This window comes from Ascaphus truei, chromosome 17, assembly GCF_040206685.1.
Source record: "Ascaphus truei isolate aAscTru1 chromosome 17, aAscTru1.hap1, whole genome shotgun sequence".
Lineage (NCBI taxonomy): Eukaryota > Metazoa > Chordata > Amphibia > Anura > Ascaphidae > Ascaphus > Ascaphus truei.
This window is the reverse complement of record NC_134499.1, coordinates 20,404,648-20,425,954: the sequence shown is the minus strand read 5'-3', so window position 1 is coordinate 20,425,954 and position 21,307 is coordinate 20,404,648. Positions and strand designations below refer to the sequence as shown.

The following is a 21,307-nucleotide window of genomic DNA, read 5'->3' as shown; positions in this document are numbered from 1 at the left end:
GTTACGGCAGCAGAAGGGCACAGCTATTAACCAGCGCTGTGCCAGTCTCCCTGTGTTACGGCAGCAGAAGGGCACAGCTATTAATCAGCGCTGTGCCAGTCTCCCTGTGTTACAGCAGCAGAAGGGCACAGCTATTAATCAGCGCTGCGCCAGTCTCCCTGTGTTACAGCAGCAGAAGGGCACCGCTATTAATCAGCGCTGCGCCAGTCTCCCTGTGTTACAGCAGCAGAAGGGCACAGCCATTAACCAGCGCTCTGCCAGTCTCCCTGTGTTACGGCAGCTGAAGGGCACAGCCATTAATCAGCGCTGCGCCAGTCTCCCTGTGTTACGGCAGCTGAAGGGCACAGCCATTAACCAGCGCTCTGCCAGTCTACCTGTGTTACGGCAGCAGAAGGGCACCGCTATTAATCAGCGCTGTGCCAGTCACCCTGTGTTACAGCAGCAGAAGGGCACCGCTATTAATCAGCGCTGCGCCAGTCTCCCTGTGTTACAGCAGCAGAAGGGCACAGCCATTAACCAGTGCTCTGCCAGTCTCCCTGTGTTACGGCAGCAGAAGGGCACAACCATTAACCAGCGCTCTGCCAGTCTCCCTGTGTTACGGCAGCAGAAGGGCACAGCTATTAACCAGCGCTGTGCCAGTCTCCCTGTGTTACGGCAGCAGAAGGGCACAGCTATTAATCAGCGCTGTGCCAGTCTCCCTGTGTTACAGCAGCAGAAGGGCACAGCTATTAATCAGCGCTGCGCCAGTCTCCCTGTGTTACAGCAGCAGAAGGGCACCGCTATTAATCAGCGCTGCGCCAGTCTCCCTGTGTTACAGCAGCAGAAGGGCACAGCCATTAACCAGCGCTCTGCCAGTCTCCCTGTGTTACGGCAGCAGAAGGGCACAGCCATTAATCAGCGCTGCGCCAGTTTCCCTGTGTTACGGCAGCAGAAGGGCACAGCCATTAATCAGAGCTCTTATTTCCTGCAGGATTCCATCACGTTTGTGCGCAGCTCGGTGAGGGAAGTCATCACCTCCACTGATAGTAACCTGGTTAGGAGTCTTCTTAACCTGCTGGAATGCTTCTTTCAACCCTTTATTCCCAGAGAGGTACAGCAAAGTTACAAGGAAGTGACGGAGAGCGTCGGTGTTATAGGGGGTTACGACGGGATATGGAATTACATTGTTATAGGGAGACACGGTGTTATAAGGAAAGGTACAGTGTTATAGGGAGTGATTACAGGATAATAATAATAACTTTATTTCATGTAGCGCTTTTCTCCCACATAGGATTGTTACAAACACAGTCCCTGCCCCGTAGAGCTTACAATCTATGATTTTGGTGCCTGAGGCACAGGGATATAAAGTGACTTGCCCAATGTCACAAGAAGCTGACACTGGGAATTTAACCAGGTTCCCCTGCTTCAAACTTAGTGTCATTGTTTACAGAGATATAGGAACCTCCCAACCGGGAGAAAGCGCCATGCACAGCTTGTGTGAATCTGCCGAAAAAGTAGCTGAAACGGCTGGGTCACTAAAACGTAGCTTTATTCAGTCATCTGGACATACAAAAATAGTAACAAATTCCTCGTGGAGGATCACTCTGACACGTTTCGTGCCCTACCGGCACTTTGTCAAATATTATACTATGTTTGGTATGTGTTTTTTCATTTCATATGCCGAGTATCACGTTGATCCTAACATCAGAAATGGGGCAATTGAGCATTTAAAAAAAGGACATTGGTCACGTCTGTATTAATAAGAGACATTGTTCAAGTTTTTCTATTTAATGTAATGATGTTTCTATATTGATTTGCATTAGCAACACCTGCAAATATTTGCAAGCACTGTATCATTAGCACTAGGCCCCGCACAATATTTTTTGTTCTAGCGTTTTAGGGAGCGACGGTGTTATAGGTAGCGATGGTGTTAATGATGTGTTATAGGGGACGCTGTTGTAAGGAGTAACACTGTTAATGACGTGTGATATTGATTGACGGTGTTATAGGCAGTTATGGTGGTATACGGAGTGAAAGTGTTTCAGGAGAAGCTGGTGTTTTGATGCTGATATGGGGTGTCCCGTCACGTATTAATGCTTCCCAGGGGCAGAGGAGTATGTCACCGGAGAAGCTGAGTCGTATCATGGAGCTGCTGGAACCCTGGTTCTTCTTCTCTCTGATCTGGAGTTTAGGAATCACCGGAGACGCAGACAGTCGTTTCCTGTTTAGCACGTGGCTGAGAGACAGAATGAGAGCTGAGCAGGTACCAAGATGTCCATGACTGGTAACAGTGACTGTCTCTCTGTGTTCTATATAATGGGCAAAGACACACTATGAGTGCATCATCTCAGTGCTCTAAGTGTCTGTTTCTATGCACAAAGGCCCATATTTACTAAGCTATGCCATGAGATATCCTTCAGTCCGTTCAACTGAATGTGTTTTGATAGCACCGCTTAGCAAATATGGGTCTTAGTTTCTCTTCTCTTTGTTCTGCCTCTCTCTTCTCTGTCTCTCTTCCTCTCATTGTCTGCTCTCAGTCTTTGTCTCTTCTCTCTACCCCTCTCTGTCTTTCTGCCTCTGTCTTTCTCACTGCGCCGCCTCTCTCACCTCTCTGCGCCGCCTCTCTCACCGCTCTGCGCCGCCTCTCTCACCTCTCTGCGCCGCCTCTCTCACCGCTCTGCGCGTCCTCTCTCACCTCTCTGCGCCGCCTCTCTCACCTCTCTGCGCCGCCTCTCTCACCGCTCTGCGCCGCCTCTCTCACCTCTCTGCGCCGCCTCTCTCACCTCTCTGCGCCGCCTCTCTCATCTCTCTGCGTCGCCTCTCTGCGCCGCCTCTCTCACCGCTCTGCGCCGCCTCTCTCACCTCTCTGCGCCGCCTCTCTCACCTCTCTGCGCCGCCTCTCTCACCTCTCTGCGCCGCCTCTCTCACCTCTCTGCGCCGCCTCTCTCACCGCTCTGCGCCGCCTCTCTCACCTCTCTGCGCCGCCTCTCTCACCTCTCTGCGCCGCCTCTCTCACCGCTCTGCGCCGCCTCTCTCACCGCTCTGCGCCGCCTCTCTCACCGCTCTGCGCCGCCTCTCTCACCTCTCTGCGCCGCCTCTCTCACCGCTCTGCTCCGCCTCTCTCACCTCTCTGCTCCGCCTCTCTCACCTCTCTGCTCCGCCTCTCTCACCTCTCTGCGCCACCTCTCTCACCGCTCTGCGCCGCCTCTCTCACCTCTCTGCGCCGCCTCTCTCACCGCTCTGCGCCGCCTCTCTCACCTCTCTGTGCCGCCTCTCTCACCTCTCTGCGCCGCCTCTCTCACCGCTCTGCGCCGCCTCTCTCACCTCTCTGCGCCGCCTCTCTCACCTCTCTGCGCCGCCTCTCTCATCTCTCTGCGTCGCCTCTCTGCGCCGCCTCTCTCACCGCTCTGCGCCGCCTCTCTCACCTCTCTGCGCCGCCTCTCTCACCTCTCTGCGCCGCCTCTCTCACCTCTCTGCGCCGCCTCTCTCACCTCTCTGCGCCGCCTCTCTCACCGCTCTGCGCCGCCTCTCTCACCTCTCTGCGCCGCCTCTCTCACCTCTCTGCGCCGCCTCTCTCACCGCTCTGCGCCGCCTCTCTCACCGCTCTGCGCCGCCTCTCTCACCTCTCTGCGCCGCCTCTCTCACCTCTCTGCGCCGCCTCTCTCACCGCTCTGCGCCGCCTCTCTCACCGCTCTGCGCCGCCTCTCTCACCTCTCTGCGCCGCCTCTCTCACCGCTCTGCGCCGCCTCTCTCACCTCTCTGCGCCGCCTCTCTCACCGCTCTGCGCCGCCTCTCTCACCGCTCTGCGCCGCCTCTCTCACCTCTCTGCGACGCCTCACCTCTCTGCGCCGCCTCTCTCACCTCTCTGCGCCGCCTCTCTCACCGCTCTGCGCCGCCTCTCTCACCGTTCTGCGCCGCCTCTCTCACGTCTCTGCGCCGCCTCTCTCACCTCTCTGCGCCGCCTCTCTCACCTCTCTGCGCCGCCTCTCTCACCGCTCTGCGCCTCCTCTCTCACCTCTCTGCGCCGCCTCTCTCACCTCTCTGCGCCGCCTCTCTCACCTCTCTGCGCCGCCTCTCTCACCGCTCTGCGCCTCCTCTCTCACCTCTCTGCGCCGCCTCTCTCACCTCTCTGCGCCGCCTCTCTTACCGCTCTGCGCCTCCTCTTTCACCGCTCTGCGCCGCCTCTTTCACCTCTCTGCGCCGCCTCTTTCACCTCTCTGCGCCGCCTCTCTCACCTCTCTGCGCCGCCTCTCTTACCGCTCTGCGCCTCCTCTTTCACCGCTCTGCGCCTCCTCTTTCACCGCTCTGCGCCTCCTCTTTCACCGCTCTGCGCCGCCTCTTTCACCTCTCTGCGCCGTCTCTCTCCTGTCTCTGCGCCACGTCTCTATCCTCTCTCTGCGCCGCACCTCTCACCTCTCTCTGCGCCGCCTCTTTCACCTCTCTGTGCCGCCTCTCTCCTCTCTCTGCGCCGCCTCTCTCACCTCTCTCTGCGCCGCCTCTTTCACCTCTCTGTGCCGCCTCTCTCTCCTCTCTCTGCGCCGCCTCTTTCACCTCTCTCTGCGCCGCCTCTTTCACCTCTCTCTGCGCCGCCTCTTTCACCTCTCTCTGCGCCGCCTCTTTCACCTCTCTCTGCGCCGCCTTTTTCACCTCTCTTTGCGCCGCCTCTTTCCCCTCTCTGTGCCGCCTCTCTCCTGTCTCTGCGCGTGCACCACCTCTCTCTCCTCTCTTTACGCCGCCTCTCTCTCCTCTCTCTGCGCCACCTCTTTCACCTCTCTCTGCGCCGCCTCTCTCTCCTCTCTCTGCGCCGCCTTTCCCCTCTCTTTGCGCCGCCTCTCTCTCCTCTCTCTGCGCCGCCTCTTTCCCCTCTCTGTGCCGCCTCTCTCCTGTCTCTGCGCCGCCTCTCTCTGCGCCGCCTCTCTCTCCTCTCTGCGCCGCATCTCTCTCCTCTCTCTGCGCCTCCTCTTTCTGCGCCGCCTCTCTCTTCTCTCTGCGCTGCCTCTCCTCTCCTCTCTCTGCTCTCTCTCTCTTCTCTCTGCTCCTTTGCGCTCAGTCTCTCGCTCTTCTTTCTGCCTCCCTCTCTTCTCTCTGCCTCCCTCTCTTCTCTCTGCCTCTCTCTCTTCTATCAGCCTTCCTTCTCTCTGCCCCTCTCCTGGGTGCCCTGAGTTCTCTTTTCACCCACTAGGCACTGATGCAGTTCCCGGAGGAGGGGCTGGTGTATGACTACATGTTGGATGATACAGGAATAAGCAGCACTGTGGAGGAAGAGGAGGAGGATGTGCAGAAGAAGGTAGGAGGCTGCAAACCCCAATGAGAGAAACTTCTCACTGTGACTGAGAGCATGGCGTGTCCTCTCACACGTGTACACACACTGGCTGAGAGCATGGCGTGTCCTCTCACATGTGTACAGACACTGTGACTGAGAGCATGGCGTGTCCCCTCACATGTGTACACACAGTGTGACTGAGAACATGGCATGTCCTCCCACATGTGTACACACACTGACTGAGAGCATGGCGTGTCCTCTCACACGTGTACACACACTAACTGAGAGCATGACGTGTCCTCCCACACGTGTACACACACTGACTGAGAGCATGGCGTGTCCTCCCACACTGTACACACACTGTGACTGAGAGCATGGTGTGTCCTCCCACACGTGTACACACACACTGACTGAGAGCATGGCGTGTCCTCCCACACGTGTACACACACTGTGACTGAGCATGGCGTGTCCTCCCACACGTGTACACACACTGTGACTGAGAGCATGGTGTGTCCTCCCACATGTGTACACACACTGACTGAGAGCATGGCGTGTCCTCCCACACGTGTACACACACTGACTGAGAGCATGGTGTGTCCTCCCACATGTGTACACACACTGACTGAGAGCATGGCGTGTCCTCCCACACGTGTACAGACACTGTGACTGAGCATGGCGTGTCCTCCCACACGTGTACACACACTGTGACTGAGAGCATGGCGTGTCCTCCCACATGTGTACATGCCTGTGTAATCCCGTCTGGTTAAGGTGTGCTGGAGGAACTGGATGACCTCTTCTGCTCCGTTTTCCATGGCTCCTGACACTAGTTACTCGGATATTATTGTCCCCACGCTGGACACCGTGCGCATGTCTCACCTCCTGGGGATGCTGCTGACCAACAAAAAGCCGGTGAGTTTTCACCCAACCCCACTTTTGGCGGTGGCTGTGCACGGATTCTGCGGTGGCTGTGCGCTGATTCTGCGGTGGCTGTGCGCTGATTCTGCGGTGGCTGTGCACGGATTCTGCGGTGGCTGTGCGCTGATTCTGCGGTGGCTGTGCGCTGATTCTTCGGTGGCTGTGCGCTGATTCTGCGGTGGCTTTGCACGGATTCTGCGGTGGCTTTGCACGGATACTGCGGTGGCCGTGCGTGGATACTGCGGTGGCTGTGCGTGGATACTGCGGTGGCTGTGCGTGGATACTGCGGTGGCTTTGCACGGATACTGCGGTGGCTGTGCGTGGATACTGCGGTGGCTGTGCGTGGATACTGCGGTGGCTTTGCACGGATACTGCGGTGGCTGTGCGTGGATACTGCGGTGGCTGTGCGTGGATACTGCGGTGGCTTTGCACGGATACTGCGGTGGCTGTGCGTGGATACTGCGGTGGCTGTGCGTGGATACTGCGGTGGCTTTGCACGGATACTGCGGTGGCTGTGCGTGGATACTGCGGTGGCTGTGCGTGGATACTGCGGTGGCTTTGCACGGATACTGCGGTGGCTGTGCGTGGATACTGCGGTGGCTGTGCGTGGATACTGCGGTGGCTTTGCACGGATACTGCGGTGGCTGTGCGTGGATACTGCGGTGGCTGTGCGTGGATACTGCGGTGGCTGTGCGTGGATACTGCGGTGGCTGTGCGTGGATACTGCGGTGGCTGTGCGTGGATACTGCGGTGGCTGTGCGTGGATACTGCGGTGGCTGTGCGTGGATACTGCGGTGGCTGTGCGTGGATACTGCGGTGGCTTTGCACGGATACTGCGGTGGCTGTGCGTGGATACTGCGGTGGCTGTGCGTGGATACTGCGGTGGCTGTGCGTGGATACTGCGGTGGCTGTGCGTGGATACTGCGGTGGCTGTGCGTGGATACTGCGGTGGCTGTGCGTGGATACTGTGGTGGCTGTGCGTGGATACTGCGGTGGCTGTGCGTGGATACTGCGGTGGCTGTGCGTGGATACTGCGGTGGCTGTGCGTGGATACTGCGGTGGCTGTGCGTGGATACTGCGGTGGCCGTGCCGTGTCATGATTTATTTAACAAAAATAAAGCCAAAATGGAGAAGCTATTTGTGACAAACTAAGTACACCCTTACTGCTTCCATATGAATTAAGATGCTAAGTAGCAGACAGGTGCTGCTAATCAAATGCCCTTGATTAATTGATCATCAGCAAGTGTGACCACCTCTATAAAAGCCGAAGTTTTAGCATTTTGCTGGTCTGGAGCATTCAGGTGTGTTAACACAATGCCAAGGAGGAAAGACATCAGCAATGATCTTAGAGAAGCAATTGTTGCTGCCCATCAATCTGGGAAGGGTTATAAGGCCATTTCCAAACAATTTAAAGTCCATCATTCTAAAGTGAGAAAGATTATTCAAAAGTGGAAAACATTCAAGACAGTTGCCAATCTTCCCAGGAGTGGACGTCCCAGCAAATTTACCCCAAGGTCAGACCGTGCAATGCTCAGAGAAATTGCAAAAAAACAAGAGTTACATCTCAGACTCTACAGGCCTCAGTTAGCATGTTAAATGTTAAAGTCCATGACAATACAATTAGGGAAAGACTGAACAAGTATGGTTTGTTTGGAAGGGTTGCCAGGAGACAGCCTCTTCTCTCTAAAAAGAACATGGCAGCACGGCTTAGGTTTGCAAAGTTGCAACTGAACAAACCACAAGACTTCTGGAACAATACAGAAAACGATTACTTCAAGTTATTGCTGCTAAAGGTGATTCTACAAGCTATTTAATCATAAGGTGTACTTAGTTTTTCACACATATCTGCTAAGGAACAGATGATTGTTATTATGTCCTGATATGTAAAACCATAGAATTCAAAGAGGGTGTACTTTCTTTTTCACACCACTGTATACTGGAATAGCTGTGGGTATATACTGGCGTGGTTGTGCTTATATATTTTTATGGATATATACTGTAGTGGCTGTGGGTATATACGTGCATGGCTATATACTGGCGTGGCTGTGCATATATACTTTTATGGATATATACTGGAGTGGCTGTGGGTATTTACTGTCATGGCTATACACTGGCGAGGCTGTGTGTATATACTCTCTCCACGTTCCAGAGGGAGAAGGAGCAGCTCAGTGAGTAAACACCCTCACTGGCACTGAGTTTGTCTGCTTAGTTACTTATCACTGCTTAGTGAATTGCGCTGACTGGGAAAAAACGGTGCGTTTGCCGTTTTTTGCCTGATCGGACATATTTTTTTCCCTTGGCTGAAAAAATGCCTTTTATGGCCGATAAAGCGCTGTTATCACTGCTTAGTGAATCGCACAGCAGGCAGTATCGGTCTTAAAAGGCATTTATCGTACTTAAAAGCAATTATCACTGCTTAGTGAATTGCCCCCATAGAGAGCAAGAGAGATAGAGATAGAGAGATAGATACATAGTTGTGTTCTGTTCCTGCAGGTTCTCTGTGTCGGTCCCACTGGTACAGGAAAGACCCTGACCGTGTCCGACAAGCTGCTGAAGAAGCTGCCCCTGGAATATATCAGTCACCTCCTCATGTTCTCAGCTCGGACCTCAGCCAATCAGACGCAGGATCTTATTGACAGCAAGCTGGACAAAAGGCAAGGACCCTCACAGCTCAGTGTGCACAGGGAGCTCAGACACTCAGTCCAGTGGGACCAGGAATCTCAGACACTCACAGTCCAGTGGGACCAGGGAGCTCAGACACTCACAGCTCAGGGTTCGCAGGGAGCTCAGACACTCACAGTCCAGTGGGAACAGGGAGCTCAGACACTCACAGCTCAGGGTGCGCAGGGAGCTCAGACACTCACAGCTCAGGGTGCGCAGCGAGCTCAGACACTCACAGCTCAGGGTGCGCAGGGAGCTCAGACCCTCACAGCTCAGGGTGGGCACAGGGAGCTCAGACCCTCACAGCTCAGGGTGCGCACAGGGAGCTCAGACCCTCACAGTTCAGTGGGCACAGGGAGCTCAGACACTCACAGCTCAGGGTGCACAGGGAGCTCAGACCCTCACAGCTCAGGGTGGGCACAGGGAGCTCAGACACTCACAGCTCAGGGTGTGCAGGGAGCTCAGACCCTCACAGCTCAGGGTGGGCACAGGGAGCTCAGACCCTCACAGCTCAGGGAGGGCACAGGGAGCTCAGACCCTCACAGCTCAGGGAGGGCACAGGGAGCTCAGACCCTCACAGCTCAGGGTGCACAGGGAGCTCAGACCCTCACAGCTCAGGGTGGGCAGGGAGCTCAGACACTCACAGCTCAGGGAGGGCACAGGGAGCTCAGACCCTCACAGCTCAGGGTGCGCAGGGAGCTCAGACCCTCACAGCTCAGGGAGGGCACAGGGAGCTCAGACCCTCACAGCTCAGGGTGCGCAGGGAGCTCAGACCCTCACAGCTCAGGGTGGGCACAGGGAGCTCAGACCCTCACAGCTCAGGGTGGGCACAGGGAGCTCAGACCCTCACAGTTCAGTGGGCACAGGGAGCTCAGACACTCACAGCTCAGGGTGGGCACAGAGAGCTCTGACCCTCACAGCTCAGGGAGGGCACAGGGAGCTCAGACCCTCACAGCTCAGTGGGCACAGGGAGCTCAGACACTCACAGCTCAGGGTGCGCAGGAAGCTCAGACCCTCACAGCTCAGGGTGGGCACATGGAGCTCAGACCCTCACAGCTCAGGGTGTGCAGGGAGCTCAGACCCTCACAGCTCAGTGGGCACAGGGAGCTCAGACCCTCACAGCTCAGGGTGGGCACTGGGAGCTCTGACTTCTCTGTACTTGCAGGAGGAAGGGGGTGTTCGGACCACCCCTCGGGCGTTACTTCATATTCTTTATCGATGATTTGAACATGCCGGCCCTGGAAACATACGGAGCTCAGCCTCCTATCGAGCTCCTGCGGCAGTGGCTGGATCACAGAGGCTGGTATGACCGCAAGCAGATAGGTAAGAATCACACACAGTGACACAGACACACACAGTGACAAACAGTCACATACAAGCACAAACAATGAAACACGGACACACACAGTGACACACACATACATGTAATATGCTATGGCAACGTGACATCATGACGCCGGAGCGGAGGCAAGTGGGAGTGAGGGGGGCGCGGGAGTGAGGAGACCGTTGGCAGGGGGGCGCAGGGGAAAAAGTTTGCGCCCCCCTGCTCTAGTCTAGGGAATCCCTCTGTAGCTCCAAGGTCCTGGGCAACATCCCTGCTTCAGCGCAGTCTCGCGTCCTTCCTTCTTCCTGGGATTAAAACCCAGGCAGTCCCAGCAAACTCCACAACTACCTTCCAGCAGGGCTAAGGGTCTGTCCCAGCCAGCTCTTCCTGGCTGGGGAGAACTTGCTCTCTCTTTCTCAACCCCCCCCCCCTCCCCTTCTCTGGGGAAAAGCAGTCTCCCTGAAGGCAGCTCTCTGTGTCTGCCTTAAAACACTTCTGCTCACTCAGGATTCTATACTAATTAGCTACTTTCCAGGGGAGATTAACTGCTTGCATGCTAGAAAGCGGACATATCTCACTACATTCTAGCACACAGAGACAGTGACTATCATAACATATATACATTTACACACACACACACACACACTCACACACGTAATCACACACATACAGTACAAATACACAAGTACACACATAAAACAAGTAGACACACACAAATAAAATACACATAGGAACGCACATATAATTACACAAACACCGGTACACACATATAAACATACACACACAGGTATACACACACAGATATAAACATACATACCGGTACACATGTAAACATTGACACACCCGGCTTCTTTCTTGCAGGGGTCTTCAAGCAGTTAGTGGACATTAATTTTGTGTGCGTAATGGGCCCCCCAGGAGGAGGCCGGAATCCGGTGTCTCCCCGGCTCACACGCCACTGCCATTACCTCTCCTTCGCTGAGATGGGAGACGCCAGCAAGAGGACCATCTTCTGCAGCATCTTGAGCAGCTGGATCGGTGAGTGACCCTGGGGAGAGAAAGTTAAGGACTGGGGGGGGAGTGAAAATGGGGGGAGCAAGAGTCAAGGATATGAGGGGGGGGAGAGTGACTCTGGGGGGAGTAAGTCAAGCACATGGGGGGAGTGACCCAGAGGGAAGCCGGACAAGGACATGGGAGGGGAGTGACCCTGGGGGAAGCAAGTCAAGGGCATGGGGGGAAGTGACCTTGTGCAGAGCATATCAAGTATGGGGGGGGGGAATGACACTGGGGGGGTCAAGTCAAGGGCATGGGGGGGAGTGACCCTGGGTGGGAGCAAGTTAAGGACATGGGGGGAGTGACTCTGGGTGGGAGCAAGTTAAGGACATGGGGGGAGTGACTCTGGGGAAGCAGGTAAAGGATATGTGGGGGTATGACCATGGGGGAAGCAGATAAAGGAAATTGAGAGGGGGGTGACCCTGGGGGAGCAGGTGGAGGAAATGCATAGGGGGAGTGACCCAGTGATGTGAGGGAGGTGGGGGGATTAATGTGATCAGGTGGGAGGGAGCGATGTAATGGAAGCGGAAAGGGAATGATCTGGTGGAGGCGGAGAGAGTGATCTTATCGAGGTGGGGGCAGGGCTGCCAGGTGTCCAGTATTGAACTGGACTGTCCTATATTTGGACACTGTCCAGTAAAAAATACTGGACATGTTTGTGTCCGGTATTACCTCTCTGGACATAGTGACCTGACTGGCACTTTTTGAGGGATGTGAGGGAGGCAGGGGGGAGTACAAGGCAGTGGAGAGGGATCTGAGGGAGGTAGAGGGGGTGAGGGATATGAGGGAGGCAGAGGGAGGGATCTGAGGGAGGTAGAGGGGGTGAGGAATGTGAGGGAGGCAGGGGGGAGGGATCTGAGGGAGGTAGAGGGGGAGAGGATTGTGAGGGGGGAGGGATCTGAGGGAGGTAGAGGGGGAGAGGGATGTGAGGGAGGTAGAGGGGGAGAGGGCTGTGAGGGAGGCAGGGGGAGGGATCTAAGGGAGGTAGAGGGGGAGAGTTATGTGAGGGAGGCAGACGGAGGGATGTGAGGGAGTTAGGGGGGATGCAGGGGGATGGATGCGAGTGAGGCAGGGGTTAGGGATGTAATTGGAGGGGTTTTGGAGGATTACAGGTCTAGGGCAGTGTGCGTTATTGGGGATGTTGTCGGGAGTTACAGGTGGGGGGGCACTGGTTGTTACGGGAAGGTATTGGGTGTTACAGGTGGGGTGGGGGCCTGTTTGTTATGTGGAGGTGTTAGGTGTTACATGTGTGAAGGGCGCTGTTTGTTACGGGAAGGTGTTGAATGTTGGAGGGGTGCTGCTTGTTACGGGGAAGTACTGGGTGTTACAGGTGGGATGGGAGCTGTTTGTTACAGATAGGTATTGGGTGTTACAGGTGGGATGGGAGCTGTTTATTACAGATAGGTATTGGGTGTTACAGGTGGGATGGGAGCTGTTTGTTACGGATAGGTACTGGGTGTTACAGGTGGGATGGGAGCTGTTTGTTACGGATAGGTATTGGGTGTTACAGGTGGGATGGGAGCTGTTTATTACAGATAGGTATTGGGTGTTACAGGTGGGATGGGAGCTGTTTATTACAGATAGGTATTGGGTGTTACAGGTGGGATGGGAGCTGTTTGTTACGGATAGGTATTGGGTGTTACAGGTGGGAAGGGAGCTGTTTGTTACAGATAGGTATTGGGTGTTACAGGTGGGATGGGAGCTGTTTATTACAGATAGGTATTGGGTGTTACAGGTGGGATGGGAGCTGTTTGTTACGGATAGGTATTGGGTGTTACAGGTGGGATGGGAGCTGTTTGTTACGGATAGGTATTGGGTGTTACAGGTGGGATGGGAGCTGTTTGTTACAGATAGGTATTGGGTGTTACAGGTGGGATGGGAGCTGTTTGTTACAGATAGGTATTGGGTGTTACAGGTGGGATGGGAGCTGTTTATTACAGATAGGTATTGGGTGTTACAGGTGGGATGGGAGCTGTTTGTTACGGATAGGTATTGGGTGTTACAGGTGGGATGGGAGCTGTTTGTTACAGATAGGTATTGGGTGTTACAGGTGGGATGGGAGCTGTTTGTTACAGATAGGTATTGGGTGTTACAGGTGGGATGGGAGCTGTTTGTTACAGATAGGTATTGGGTGTTACAGGTGGGATGGGAGCTGTTTGTTACGGATAGGTATTGGGTGTTACAGGTGGGATGGGAGCTGTTTGTTACAGATAGGTATTGGGTGTTACAGGTGGGATGGGAGCTGTTTGTTACGGATAGGTATTGGGTGTTACAGGTGGGATGGGAGCTGTTTGTTACGGGGAAGTACTGGGTGTTACAGGTGGGAAGGGAGCTGTTTGTTACAGATAGGTATTGGGTGTTACAGGTGGGATGGGAGCTGTTTGTTACCGGGAGGTGTTGGGTGTTACAGGTGGGATGGGAGCTGTTTGTTACCGGGAGGTGTTGGGTGTTACAGGTGGGAAGGGAGCTGTTTGTTACGGATAGGTATTGGGTGTTACAGGTGGGATGGGAGCTGTTTGTTACGGATAGGTATTGGGTGTTACAGGTGGGAAGGGAGCTGTTTGTTACAGATAGGTATTGGGTGTTACAGGTGGGATGGGAGCTGTTTGTTACGGATAGGTATTGGGTGTTACAGGTGGGATGGGAGCTGTTTGTTACAGATAGGTATTGGGTGTTACAGGTGGGATGGGAGCTGTTTGTTACAGATAGGTATTGGGTGTTACAGGTGGGATGGGAGCTGTTTGTTACGGATAGGTATTGGGTGTTACAGGTGGGATGGGAGCTGCTTGTTACGGGGAAGTACTGGGTGTTACAGGTGGGATGGGAGCTGTTTGTTACAGATAGGTATTGGGTGTTACAGGTGGGATGGGAGCTGTTTATTACAGATAGGTATTGGGTGTTACAGGTGGGATGGGAGCTGTTTGTTACGGATAGGTATTGGGTGTTACAGGTGGGAAGGGAGCTGTTTGTTACAGATAGGTATTGGGTGTTACAGGTGGGATGGGAGCTGTTTATTACAGATAGGTATTGGGTGTTACAGGTGGGATGGGAGCTGTTTGTTACGGATAGGTATTGGGTGTTACAGGTGGGATGGGAGCTGTTTGTTACAGATAGGTATTGGGTGTTACAGGTGGGATGGGAGCTGTTTGTTACAGATAGGTATTGGGTGTTACAGGTGGGATGGGAGCTGTTTGTTACGGATAGGTATTGGGTGTTACAGGTGGGATGGGAGCTGTTTGTTACAGATAGGTATTGGGTGTTACAGGTGGGATGGGAGCTGTTTGTTACGGATAGGTATTGGGTGTTACAGGTGGGATGGGAGCTGTTTGTTACGGGGAAGTACTGGGTGTTACAGGTGGGAAGGGAGCTGTTTGTTACAGATAGGTATTGGGTGTTACAGGTGGGATGGGAGCTGTTTGTTACCGGGAGGTGTTGGGTGTTACAGGTGGGATGGGAGCTGTTTGTTACCGGGAGGTGTTGGGTGTTACAGGTGGGAAGGGAGCTGTTTGTTACGGATAGGTATTGGGTGTTACAGGTGGGATGGGAGCTGTTTGTTACGGATAGGTATTGGGTGTTACAGGTGGGAAGGGAGCTGTTTGTTACAGATAGGTATTGGGTGTTACAGGTGGGATGGGAGCTGTTTGTTACGGATAGGTATTGGGTGTTACAGGTGGGATGGGAGCTGTTTGTTACAGATAGGTATTGGGTGTTACAGGTGGGATGGGAGCTGTTTGTTACAGATAGGTATTGGGTGTTACAGGTGGGATGGGAGCTGTTTGTTACGGATAGGTATTGGGTGTTACAGGTGGGATGGGAGCTGTTTGTTACGGGGAAGTACTGGGTGTTACAGGTGGGAAGGGAGCTGTTTGTTACAGATAGGTATTGGGTGTTACAGGTGGGATGGGAGCTGTTTGTTACCGGGAGGTGTTGGGTGTTACAGGTGGGATGGGAGCTGTTTGTTACGGATAGGTATTGGGTGTTACAGGTGGGATGGGAGCTGTTTGTTACGGATAGGTATTGGGTGTTACAGGTGGGAAGGGAGCTGTTTGTTACAGATAGGTATTGGGTGTTACAGGTGGGATGGGAGCTGTTTGTTACGGATAGGTATTGGGTGTTACAGGTGGGATGGGAGCTGTTTGTTACCGGGAGGTGTTGGGTGTTACAGGTGGGAAGGGAGCTGTTTGTTACGGATAGGTATTGGGTGTTACAGGTGGGAAGGGAGCTGTTTGTTACAGATAGGTATTGGGTGTTACAGGTGGGATGGGAGCTGTTTGTTACGGATAGGTATTGGGTGTTACAGGTGGGATGGGAGCTGTTTGTTACGGATAGGTATTGGGTGTTACAGGTGGGAAGGGAGCTGTTTGTTACGGATAGGTATTGGGTGTTACAGGGGGGAAGGGAGCTGTTTGTTACGGATAGGTATTGGGTGTTACAGGTGGGAAGGGAGCTGTTTGTTACGGATAGGTATTGGGTGTTACAGGTGGGAAGGGAGCTGTTTGTTACAGATAGGTATTGGGTGTTACAGGTGGGATGGGAGCTGTTTGTTACGGATAGGTATTGGGTGTTACAGGTGGGAAGGGAGCTGTTTGTTACGGATAGGTATTGGGTGTTACAGGGGGGAAGGGAGCTGTTTGTTACGGATAGGTATTGGGTGTTACAGGTGGGAAGGGAGCTGTTTGTTACGGATAGGTATTGGGTGTTACAGGTGGGATGGGAGCTGTTTGTTACGGATAGGTATTGGGTGTTACAGGTGGGAAGGGAGCTGTTTGTTACAGATAGGTATTGGGTGTTACAGGTGGGATGGGAGCTGTTTGTTACGGATAGGTATTGGGTGTTACAGGGGGGAAGGGAGCTGTTTGTTACGGATAGGTATTGGGTGTTACAGGTGGGAAGGGAGCTGTTTGTTACAGATAGGTATTGGGTGTTACAGGTGGGATGGGAGCTGTTTGTTACGGATAGGTATTGGGTGTTACAGGTGGGAAGGGAGCTGTTTGTTACAGATAGGTATTGGGTGTTACAGGTGGGATGGGAGCTGTTTTTTACGGATAGGTATTGGGTGTTACAGGTGGGATGGGAGCTGTTTGTTACAGATAGGTATTGGGTGTTACAGGTGGGAAGGGAGCTGTTTGTTACAGATAGGTATTGGGTGTTACAGGTGGGAAGGGAGCTGTTTGTTACGGATAGGTATTGGGTGTTACAGGTGGGATGGGAGCTGTTTGTTACGGATAGGTATTGGGTGTTACAGGTGGGATGGGAGCTGTTTGTTACGGATAGGTATTGGGTGTTACAGGTGGGATGGGAGCTGTTTGTTACGGATAGGTATTGGGTGTTACAGGTGGGATGGGAGCTGTTTGTTACGGATAGGTATTGGGTGTTACAGGTGGGATGGGAGCTGTTTGTTACGGATAGGTATTGGGTGTTACAGGTGGGAAGGGAGCTGTTTGTTACGGATAGGTATTGGGTGTTACAGGTGGGATGGGAGCTGTTTGTTACAGATAGGTATTGGGTGTTACAGGTGGGAAGGGAGCTGTTTGTTACAGATAGGTATTGGGTGTTACAGGTGGGAAGGGAGCTGTTTGTTACAGATAGGTATTGGGTGTTACAGGTGGGAAGGGAGCTGTTTGTTACAGATAGGTATTGGGTGTTACAGGTGGGAAGGGAGCTGTTTGTTACAGATAGGTATTGGGTGTTACAGGTGGGAAGGGAGCTGTTTGTTACAGATAGGTATTGGGTGTTACAGGGGGGAAGGGAGCTGTTTGTTACAGATAGGTGTTGGGTGTTACAGGTGGGATGGGAGCTGTTTGTTACGGATAGGTATTGGGTGTTACAGGTGGAAAGTTTGTTACGGGGGGGTGTTGGATGTCACAGGTGGGGGGTGCTGTTTCTTACAGATAGGTATTGGGTGTTACAGGTGGGATGGGAGCTGTTTGTTACAGATAGGTATTGGGTGTTACAGGGGGGAAGGGAGCTGTTTGTTACAGATAGGTATTGGGTGTTACAGGTGGGAAGGGAGCTGTTTGTTACAGATAGGTGTTGGGTGTTACAGGTGGGATGGGAGCTGTTTGTTACAGATAGGTATTGGGTGTTACAGTTGGGATGGGAGCTGTTTGTTACGGATAGGTATTGGGTGTTACAGGTGGAAAGTTTGTTACGGGGGGGTGTTGGATGTCACAGGTGGGGGGTGCTGTTTCTTACAGACAGGTGTTGGGTGTAACAGGTTGGAGGGGCGCTGTTTATTGCAGGTAGGTATTGGGTGTTACAGGTAGAAAGGGTGCTGTTTGTTACAGGGAGGTGTGGAATGTTATAGGTGGGGGACGCTGTTTATTACAGGTAGGTGGTGGGTGTTAGAGGAGGGAAGGGTGTTTTTTGTTACGGGCAGGTGTTGGGTGTTACAGGTGGGGGGCGCTGTTTGTTAAGGGGAGGTGTTGGGTGTTACAGATGGGGGGCGCTGTTTGTTACGTGGAAGTGTTGGGGTTACATAGTAGATGGCGTTGAAAAAGACATCCGTCTATCAAGTTCATCCTATGCTAAATTTAGAAAACAGATACTTTATCCTATATCTATACTTACTTATTGATCCAGAGGAAGGCAAACAAAAAAAAACCTGTGACATATCATCAAATGATATCTCATAAGGGGAAAAATAAATTCCTTCCTGACTCCAAGAATTGGAAATCGGATGAATCCCTGGATCAACATCCTTCTCATGGGTGGATGTTGGGTGTTACACCCAGGGAGGTGTTGGGTGTTACAAGTGAGGAGAGTGAATACACTATCAAGTTTATTGTGTGTTTTTTTTCCTTCTATCTGGATTACTTGGAGAGAGAAGTTGCGAGGTAGCTGTCTAAGTCAGGGGAAGGTAGGCTATAGAACAGGGAGGCTATATAGAAAGCAGCCTTTCACAGGTGTATACAGGAGAAGCAGCAGGGTCTTGTGTCATCCACTGAAATCAGCATGGCCCTGTGTCACCCCTCAGACTGGCTCTTTGTCACCCCTCGGCTTGGTCATGTGTCACCCTGAACACTAACCCTGTTTAACCCCCCAGACAGGCCCTGTGTCACCCCTTAGATGAGCCTAGTGTCACCTCTGCACACTGACCGTTTCACTCCTTAGTTTCACTCCTCCTTGTTTCACCCCCCCCCCTGCACCCCCAGATGGGCCCTGGGTCACCCCTCAGATGGGCCCTGTGTCACCCACAGACAGAGGGCAGTGTTTGTGCTCAACAGTGTCCCCCTCTCGTCTGCAGGTGGGGCCCCTGCAGTGCAGCACCTAATGGAGCCAATCGTTGATGCTACCATTAACCTGTACAACACCATCACATCCCAGCTGCTTCCTACTCCAGCAAAGTCACACTACACATTCAACCTCCGGGATCTGTCCAAGGTCTTCCAGGGGATGCTCATGGCAGAGCCAGCCAAAATAGAGGTGAGTGTCCCATGTGAAAGGGGACAGACGATATTACCCTAACAAGCGCCTCTCCTTCCCATATGTATGTAGACGTCTCTCTCCCTGGTTCCTACTATATGCATACGTATCCCATGTCTTTTCCACATGTTGGTAAGCTTCTCCCATTCCTTTGTTTTTAAAACACTACCCATTCTGAAAATAAGCTCTACTTGTATATAGGAGCCCCATACTATATGTGGGTAACTTTGCATATAAACGCCTTTGCTTTGTATACAAGTCCCTCCCCTTAGGTGCATTAGCTGCCCTCTCCTGTACATACATGTACCTCTCTGCTAGGACACGCTTCAGCTCCTGAGACTTTGGTACCATGAGGGCTGCCGCGTGTTCCAGGACAGGCTGGTGAATGAGGAGGACCGTGACTGGTTTGATGATCTGATGCAGGGCAGGATGCAAGAGTTTGGGGCCAGCTTTCAGGAGGTTGTTCCTCAACAGCCAGTGCTATTTGGGGATTTCATGACTCCCGGATCTGATGTCAAAATTTACCAACTGATTGAGGATCGGGAAAAGGTAGTGGAGCATCCCAGCACCGGCCTGGCTCCGGTGTGTGTGAAAGGACTGGCGTGTGTGTGTGTCCTGGATCCAGTGTGTGTGTCCTGGCTCCAGTGTGTGTGTGAGGGGTCTGGCTCTATTGTGTGTGTGTGTGTGTGTGTTTGAGTGTGAAGGGCCCCGGCTCCTGTGTGTGTGTGTATGTGTCTGTGTGTGTGTGAAGGGTCCCAGCTTCTGTGTGTATGTGTGTGTTTGTGAGACGGTCCCGGCTTCAGTGTGTTTGTGTGTGTGTATATGTGAAGGGCCCCGGGTCGTGTGTGTGTGAAGGGTCCCGGCTCCAGTGTGTGAAGGGCCCCGGATTCTGTGTGTGTGCCACCACTCCGGGTTTGACACATAGACTATGGGTTTTGGCCACGTATCTGTAAGGGTTCCAGTATAGGGTTTTGTAGGAACTTGCCCTTATGTCGCTGTTGTGGCCATCTTGGTTCCTGGACAATCTTTTTTCCTAGACTTGGTAACTGGATGCACCGGTTCCAGGGCTTAAATAGCAGTCAGTGACTCTTAGCCCCTACCCGAGCATAGTATGCTTTCCTATGTCTTTCTTGCCTCCTTGAGTTCCCGAGCCTTCCCTGTTCCCGAGCCTTCCCTGTTCCCGAGCTTTCCCTGTTCCTGAGCTTTCCCTGTTCCTGAGCTTTCCCTGTTCCTGAGCTTTCCCTGTTCCTGAGCTTTCCCTGTCCCCGCGCTTTCCCTGCTCCCGCGCCTTCCCTGTTCCCGCGCCTTCCCTGTTCCCGCGCCTTCCCTGTTCCCGCGCCTTCCCTGTTCCCGCGCCTTCCCTGTTCCCGCGCCTTCCCTGTTCCAGCGCCTTCCCTGTTCCCGCGCCTTCCCTGTTCCCGCGCCTTCCCTGTTCCCGCGCCTTCCCTGTTCACGCACCTTCCCTGTTCCCGCACCTTCCCTGTTCCCGCGCTTTCCCTGTTCAAGAGCTTTCCCTGTTCCTTTGACTTCCCTGGTGCCGACCCCAGCTTGTGACCCTGACCATCGCTCCTATGCCTCCTGCCTTGACCCCAGCCTATATCCTGACTTTGCACCTTTGCCCTGCAACTCCTGTCAATATGGCTATGCGGCGTCACATGATGCCTGTTGACTTGACAATTGGACGCTATGTGACGTCATGCGGCGCCGCGTTGGCATGACAAAGTGATGTCACGTGACGCCTCGGCACAATAAGGTGTCCCGTTGTCTTGGCAACTTGACGTCACATAGTGTCTTGTTATGTGCCATTTGACGATGCGCAGCCATATTGACAGGTGTTGCAGGGGGAGTTGCCGGGAGGATGTTGGAAGTATGCCCGGAGATGCCGCCGCCGAAGGTAAGCTCTAAATGTAAAAATGTTATCTCCGGTTAGCCTTGGTGAAGAGTCTGGCTTCTGTGTGCGCGTGTGTGAAGGGCCTGACTTGTGTGTGAGACATCCCCGGTTTCTGTGTGTGTGTGTGTGTGTGTGTGTGTGTGTGTGTGTGTGTGTGTGTGTGTGTGTGTGTGTGTGTGTGTGTGTGTGTGTGTGTGTGTGTGTGTGTGTGTGTGTGTGTGTGTGTGTGTGTGTGTGAAGGGTCTGGCTCCAGTGTGTGTGTGTGTGTGTGTGTGTGTGTGTGAAGAGCCTGGCTTCTGTGTGTGTGTGTGTGTGTGTGTGTGTGTGTAGCCTGGCTTTTGTGTGTGTGTGTGTGTGTGTGTGTAGCCTGGCTTTTGTGTGTGTGTAGCCTGGCTTTTGTGTGTGTGTGTGTAGCCTGGCTTTTGTGTGTGTGTGTGTAGCCTGGCTTTTGTGTGTGTGTGTGTAGCCTGGCTTTTGTGTGTGTGTGTGTGTAGCCTGGCTTTTGTGTGTGTGTGAGGAGCCCAGATTCTGTATTTGTGAGTGGCCCAGATTATGTGTGTCTGTGAGAGGCCCAGCTTCTGTGTGCTTGTGGGGCCTTCTGCGTGTGTGTGAGGCATAACTCCTGTGAGTGTGATGGGCCCGGCACCTGTGTGTGAGGGGCCTGGATCCTGTGTATGCGTGTGAACAGCCCAGCTCCTGTGGGTGAGGGGCTCCTATCCTGTGTTTATGGGTGTGTGAGGGGCCCCGAATCCTATGTGTGATTTTGTATGAGGGTCCCCGGCTCCTGTATTCGTTGAGC

At 53.3% G+C, this 21,307-nt stretch overlaps 1 protein-coding gene across 2 annotated transcripts in view; it reads left to right on the top strand.

The window, feature by feature from the left end:
- Nucleotides 1-21,307, top strand: part of DNAH1 (dynein axonemal heavy chain 1) — a 111,054-nt gene that overhangs the window by 53,002 nt on the left and 36,745 nt on the right. For both annotated transcript variants that reach the window (XM_075574232.1, XM_075574233.1), the window contains exons 39-47: nt 971-1,090; nt 2,084-2,242; nt 5,162-5,266; nt 6,011-6,151; nt 8,651-8,811; nt 9,984-10,141; nt 11,004-11,177; nt 18,439-18,617; nt 18,936-19,166. In XM_075574232.1, coding sequence (XP_075430347.1) covers nt 971-1,090; nt 2,084-2,242; nt 5,162-5,266; nt 6,011-6,151; nt 8,651-8,811; nt 9,984-10,141; nt 11,004-11,177; nt 18,439-18,617; nt 18,936-19,166 — 1,428 coding nt within the window. The remainder of the gene's footprint in view (nt 1-970; nt 1,091-2,083; nt 2,243-5,161; nt 5,267-6,010; nt 6,152-8,650; nt 8,812-9,983; nt 10,142-11,003; nt 11,178-18,438; nt 18,618-18,935; nt 19,167-21,307) is intronic.